The 7,020-nt window shown below is 43.3% G+C and overlaps 1 protein-coding gene across 1 annotated transcript; it reads left to right on the top strand.

The window, feature by feature from the left end:
• Positions 1 to 1,506: 1,506 nt before the first annotated feature.
• tent5aa (terminal nucleotidyltransferase 5Aa) lies at positions 1,507 to 6,733 on the top strand. The gene is made up of 2 exons (XM_067602309.1): positions 1,507 to 2,724; positions 3,238 to 6,733. The coding sequence occupies exons 1-2, from the start codon at positions 2,299 to 2,301 to the stop codon at positions 4,015 to 4,017; spliced, it is 1,206 nt and encodes a 401-aa protein (XP_067458410.1). The 5' UTR covers positions 1,507 to 2,298; the 3' UTR covers positions 4,018 to 6,733.
• The last annotated feature ends 287 nt before the right edge of the window (positions 6,734 to 7,020 follow it).

Raw genomic sequence — 7,020 nt, 5'->3', positions numbered from 1 at the left:
CCCGGTCCATTGTAACTGACTAATAGTTCCATGTACGTTTCCAGATGTGGGATTCAATTTCAGAGACCTGTGATCAACCTGTCTGACACATGCCAAAGCAAAGTATGAAAACAAAACTACATTCATATTTTAAAAAATGAACTGAAGTTCCAATCTTTAAAATTATGGCACAGAACAATAAAAGCCTCCTCTTCCCTTTCTTCGCTATTCACTTTAATTGTATGTAATTTTGGGTGATTTAGCTCATTTTGCAGCTGTATTCACCATAAAAGCTGCACCATGTAAATGAACACTTGAATATAATTGACTGTGTGTGCCGTCCTGCAGAGGGAGTGACACTGTGCAGAGGCAGAGCTCCTGTGTGGGCCACGGAGTTAAGACAGTGCAATAGAGTAAATGGGATAATCGGGGTTTACAGATCTGGGTGGCTGTAGTGACGCAGGGCTTTACGCTGCCTAATGGAGCGTCCGTGACAGCTGCCCCACCCCGACATGGCTGCTGCTTTACCTCTCGGCCCGGCTGGGTCCTACCCCCGCTCTCTTCTGACCCCTGACCCCCTCACATGCTGCCTGAACCAGGGACCGTCTGGGGCTTGGAAGTGACAAAGACTGTCTAAATAGGTTTCCCATTGAAACCTTCAATAAAAACTGAGCTTTCATCAGAAAAGAATCAGAATTATACAGTATAAGCTTTTAAAACAACATCATAGGTGAAAATACCTTAAGTGCTACTTGCAGTAGCCTATCACAAACCCTTAATGAGACCCTTACAACCAATCAAGTGATTCTGTAGTGTATTTTAAGCAGTGTCTTTTTAAAGCTCACAGGGCAAAGTAGTTGTCCAATCACTTGATCAGAGGCTGAGGGTGACGTATCAGTGAGAGGCTGCAGACCCTGAGCTGAAGGGTCTGGGGAGGGTAACAGGCTTATGAGATTATGGAGAAAATATTTTCTGTCAGTTTTAAACTGCAAAGGTCCCGTTTCCTGAATGGCTGAATCACGTGGTATGACTTCAAAGTATATCATAATTCTTTAATGTGACACTTTAGAGGAAATAGTCACTGCATCATTTTATTTCGAGACCTAAATCAGCCCACAGAGGGCGACATGACAACGTTAAGTTAACTGAATGTGCAGATCAGCACCAGTTGAATCTCACTGTGATCAGAAAATGCTTTTATACTTAATGTTATTTTGTCTTTCTCTTTTCTTTTCTTTTTAAACTTTATTTTTGGTTATAGGAGAATGGTCATACATGTAATTATCTTGTGACTCATGAATAAATTCAGGTGCCTTTAAGTAGAGTTTTAAGCAGAAAGTATTTCATGGAGTAATATCTTGTTAAATATAAATGAGCGCTTCCAGGTCTTCTGATGAAAAGTATTTTATAATTAGCTGGGAGCTGGTTTATAAAGTAGAGTCTTACAGTGTGAACATGTTGAGCGGGGTTAGCAGTGAGCAGCAGACTGTCAGAGGGGGGCGGGGTGAAGTACAGCTGATATCTTCAGACTACAGACCCGACTCTTGCAGAAGGACGCGGCATGTCAAGTGGGCAGGTAACGGTTAACTTCTCCACAAGTGGGAAAAATGTGTTGAACTAAACAGATTTGTGGAAAGCAAGCTGGATCAACGGGATTATTTGTTGGCAACGTGAGAAGAAATTAAAAATATGTAGGAGCTGTGCGTAAAAGTCCACAAGATTCCTTTGAGGGGTTGATCGTCGGTGGGAGGATTGTGCCAAAGTGCGACTTGAGGAGCAGCTTATTCATGCAAATTCATAAAATCATAGGCGTGCCTTTGGTCGATGGAGTCACAGCCGGAAAAGCAAACCCCCTCCTGGATCATCAGCAACCTTCAAAGACTGTGATGCACAGCGCTCGGACGCATTGACAGCAGCAACGGGGCAAATGTTTTAAAAGCACAGAGAAAGAGAAGAGAAAGTTAGGACACATTTTCTACACGCCTCCGCTGACTGGCTGCACTTCTTCCTCAACACAACCACCAGCTCGACTGCTGCGCCACTGGTCCGCTGGATCTCCAACCGCAGAATTACTGCGCAACTGTAACGCACTGCCGCTCACTATTTGCCTTGGGCATATATATATTTTTTAATATCTTTTGTTTTATTCAGTTCGGACGACTTCACATACTGAGAATCCTGATGTGGATAAAGTTACAGTCACTCTACTGTATATATTTTGTGCATAAAGACGCGACCAGTGATTTGTTCCTGTTTTGAAAAAAAAAAATATTTAAGTTTAATTTTAATTAAATCGTTGAGGACGTTTCTCGCACCACCATGTCAGAGGACGACAGTAGCTCCACCACCAGCTATATGTCTGACACAGAAGGCAGCAACGTCAGCGTCCTCAACTGGGAGCAAGTGCAGCGGCTGGACGCCATACTGACGGAGACCATCCCGATCCACGGCCGAGGAAACTTCCCCACGCTGGAGATGCAGCCCCGGCAGATCGTCAAAGTGGTGCGGAGTCGGATGGAGGAGAAACAGATCCACGTCCGGGACGTTCGGTTAAACGGCTCCGCAGCCAGTCACATTCTGCACGAGGATAGCGGACTGGGCTATAAGGACCTAGACCTCATATTTTGCGCAGATATGAAAGGTGAAAGTGATTTCCAGACTGTGAAGGACATAGTTTTGGACTGTCTCCTGGATTTTTTACCCGACTGTGTGAATAAAGAGAAAATTACTCCGTTAACGTTAAAGGTACATTCACTCGGATAACTTTGCACTTTTTTTTCCTTTGCATTATCTGTTTACTTTTAGATATGTGATAAGATTTAACTGCATTTGTGCCCATTCGGCTTATCGACGATTACGCACAGCATAATGTGCAATTAGATTAGTTCAGTGATAGTAAAATGATGATTTTCTGTGCTTAAGAGGATTGAGTTAAACCAATTTGGAAGTGATCCTCAGCCACCTAGATCTCATATCCAAGTACATTCTATGGCCTTTATAATTGGGGTCAGTAGCATTAATATAAACTTAACACAGATATATAAATAACACAGAAAATAACAGAAACATCAGACTATAACTTACATGTACTAATATGATCAAATTGATATAACTAGTACTATAGAACTAATAGAACTAACTGCAAAATAAGGCATAAATATGCATGTGCATACAGCTGAAAATGAATTATCTACTTAATTAAATGTTTATGCTTTTTCTGTCTCTCTCTCTCTGCCTCACACACTAACACACATACAGGAAGCCTATGTGCAGAAGATGGTGAAGGTGTGTAACGACTCAGACCGCTGGAGCCTCATCTCCCTCTCCAACAACCGGGGAAAGAATGTGGAGCTGAAGTTTGTGGACTCTCTTCGGCGGCAGTTTGAGTTCAGTGTGGACTCCTTTCAGATCAAACTGGACTCCCTGCTGCTGTTCTACGAGTGCTCAGAGAACCCCATGGCCGAGACCTTCCACCCCACCATCATGGGTGAGAGTGTGTACGGGGACTTCAGCGAGGCCCTGGACCACCTACGTCACAAGATCATCTGCACCCGGAACCCAGAGGAGATCCGAGGCGGCGGTCTGCTGAAGTACTGTCACTTGCTGGTGAGAGGTTTCCGGGCTGCCTCTGAGTCTGAGATGAAGTCCCTGCAGCGCTACATGTGCTCACGCTTCTTCATTGACTTCCCTGACATTGGTGAGCAGCAACGCAAGCTGGAGTCCTACCTTCAAAACCACTTTGTGGGCCTGGAGGACCGCAAGTATGATTACCTGATGACCCTCCACGGGGTGGTCAACGAGAGCACGGTGTGTCTGATGGGACACGAGAGGCGGCAGACCTTAGGGCTCATAGCCATGCTGGCAGTGCGTGTGCTTGCAGAGCAGAACGTCATCCCCAACGTGGCTAATGTCACTTGTTACTACCAACCTGCTCCTTATGTGGCAGACGGCAACTTCAGTAACTACTACATAGCACAGGTACAGCCGGTGTTTGCTTGCCAGCAGCCTGCATACTCCACCTGGCTGCCCTGTAACTGAGTCAGCCCCGAGGAGAGGAGGAGGGAGAGAGTGTGATTTGTTTAAACAGGAGTGAGCGGCATAGTCGCCCCCTCAAACCTGCCCAGTGTTTGACAGCTGACAGAAAAAGGAGTCTTCTTTTTAATGTTTTGCATCAAAGCTTGTGTTTTTGTTCATACGTTGAGTATGAATGATAAATAGCGAACAGTTGGCTTTCAGTACGTATTTTAATGTGAATATCTCACATTTCTAAAAAGCCAACCCCACCTGATCCTGCCCAGGCCAACCAGGTTTGGAAAAGACTAATTATATGGCTCAATGCAGATGTGTGACATCGACGAATGCAAGCGGCGGAGCTGTCACCGAAACTGCACGAGACTGATTGAATCTGTCAAGAACTGATTAGCCAGCACGTTCCATCAGCAGAGCAAACGGCTGCATCAGTGCCCTGAAGTTGACAGCTACTCCAGCACAACTTTCAGGGGTGCCCACACACACACACACACACACACACACACACACATACACACACACACACACACACACACACACACACACACACACACACTGTGGGCAAAACCCAAAATGTGCACCCTAGACTCTGCTTTATGTCAGCTGAACCGAGGTGAGATACTGTTAAACTAGCTTGGATAACAAACCAGCATCTCCGCCTTGCATTTGGATATAATTATGGTTGTTTACAGACCAAAGATTTTTGATTGTTTCTAAGGTTACAACCCAGTTTTTATGGGGTAAAAAAAAACAAAATATGAAGCTCTATCTATTTGTATATGTGAACATGTGTTTTTAAGTGCCTATTGCCTCTCAGCAGGCAGAGAAAAGAATGAGCAGGCCATATGATTTTGTGAATTAGCCCCACTCTGTTAATAGTCAGGCACACAAGACAATAGCACCCCAGAGGCTTGTGAATGTAAATGTGAAATCATGCACAGTCAGTGTTTGTGTACATTTGGATGAAAAGAGCACCATTTGTTAGCGTATTAATTAAAGTGGAAGCTGTGGATTTTGCAGTAAAGTAGCAGTCACATGACAGGTTGTTGTGAGAGTTTCCTTGTGGATACACGGAAGCTCAGAATGGATCTCATCTGCTCCGAGTGATGCTGTCAAACCACACATGCTTGTATTGCATGTCCCAAATTAATACTGGTATTGCTCAGTTATGATGAGAGAGGTTGACTAGCATTTTCATTTGATTTCCTGTATATTTTGTACAGTGGTGCTTCTCTTTTTCTCATCTGAGGAAAAAAAAAAAAAAAAAAAAAACAAGTTCGCGAGAGGTAGATAAGAGACAGAGAGAGGAAAGAGTGCATTCTGAGAGAGTCCGACAGAGAGCTGGTGTGTGCTCCTATGCTTCCTCCTTGAGGGATATTTGCAGAGACACCTCAGATGATGAGACACTATTTGCTGTAGCACCCTGGCAGGGAATTCCTCAGCTGCTGCTGAAGAGCTTGAACTTAGCTGGGGTTGGGTCTGCAGACGCTCTGTTCAGGGTTCAGAAAATGTTGTGCCAAACATTTTGGTGGCCCCCTGATAGCCCTAAAGTTTAATGAGGCAATTCGTTGTAGGGACAAGATGCTGTGTTGATGTAGACAGCAGAAAAAGAGACAGAGGAGAGTAAAAAAAAAAAGGGGGGGAAGGAAAGGAAATGTAGTGGTTAAAAAGGCAGAAGGGAGAGTGAGTCGGTCTGGAGAGATGGGTGCAGCTGGTGATGGGGTTTATCTCCGTAGGGCTACCATGTATTACTGTACAAACTGTCTCTGTTAAGGTGAAATTACAACTTAATGGACAGTGCTGCAGCTCTTCTCTTTTTCTTTTAGGAAGACCAAAACATTCTGTTATCAGCTCTTTGTTTTAATCACCTGATTGTTGTTAAAAAAAAGCATGAAAACAGAAGAAAATTGCATGCATTCACACCAGCTTCAGGAGACTTTAAGTTGCAAAAGATGTTTCATTTGAGAGGTTTCTTTATTGATGCTTATTAATGTGTTTTTTATGCTTCGTTCCACACCGTTTTTAAAGAACTGTGTACATATATGATTACTCGCTTCAGCTTTGCCAATTCACTTAATCCTTGCAAACTATATTGCAGCCTTTCCCGATGGTAGATAGAGAAAAGGAAATGGCGGTTTTATACAAGGTTAGGCCCAGGAGACCAGCATCAACTCAATACTGCGATAAAAAGAGAAATTCTCTCGCTGAAAAAAAAGCATTTCTTTCTCGTCCTCTGTCTCAGATAATTCTGATAATCCACGACTGCTCTACTCAGTTGTTTCTTCTTCTCAGTGACTGTCCATGTCGATAGTATCCTTTGGACTGTGCAGGCAATGTATTGTCATTTATACTCAGTGAAGTCCTAACAGCTGACTAGCTAGCTAACTCCAGTCTGCCTGTCAATTAGTGAATGTGCCTATCAGTTAGAGATTGTGGGTTCCTGCATTGTCTTGTATGCATTGTCTCAAATATGTTTCTGTTCATGCAGTCTTTTACAAATCACACTTTGAAAAAGAAAGAAAAAGATCCTTGTCTTGTATGTATATTTTTTATGATTGTTATTTTTATAAATGTATTAGACACTGCAGTTGTTGCAGTGCTTTTGAATCTGTGATCGGGCTTCAAAGGATATGTTCTCAATAGCTTTTTTGCTATGTTATGTTATGTGTCCAATGGGTCAAAAGGTTAAAGATGTTTTCAACAATAAAAATATCTGAAAACCAGATTTCTAATGCCTCATGCTTTTTATTTGTCTGAATCTAAATCAAGTTTATTGCACTGAATACGAAGTCAGATCCAGACATAAACTGTGCCAAACATGAGAAAATTACTCATTTGTCCACAAACGATCCGCCTATCAAGTCTATTAACTTCAGATTTCTTTTTGCAAAGGAGGGTCATAGTGTCTCTTTTCACTGACGTTAGCCATTCAGTGGCTTTCAGAAGGGTTCCCCGCTCAGAAAGGCAAATCCCTGCCATGGCCTGCCGGGCCCAACAGGCCCAGCCAGAAAC

The sequence above is a fragment of the Thunnus thynnus genome, chromosome 10, assembly GCF_963924715.1.
Source record: "Thunnus thynnus chromosome 10, fThuThy2.1, whole genome shotgun sequence".
In the NCBI taxonomy this organism is placed as follows: domain Eukaryota; kingdom Metazoa; phylum Chordata; class Actinopteri; order Scombriformes; family Scombridae; genus Thunnus; species Thunnus thynnus.
This window is presented reverse-complemented; position numbering and strand designations above follow the sequence as displayed.

Coding starts and splice junctions, on each gene's coding strand:
- tent5aa (XM_067602309.1), top strand. CDS start 2,299: ATGTCAGAGGACGACAGTAGCTCCACCACCAGCTATATGTCTGACACA. Junction 2,725..3,237: donor TTACTCCGTTAACGTTAAAG/GTACATTCACTC, acceptor ACACACATACAG/GAAGCCTATGTGCAGAAGAT.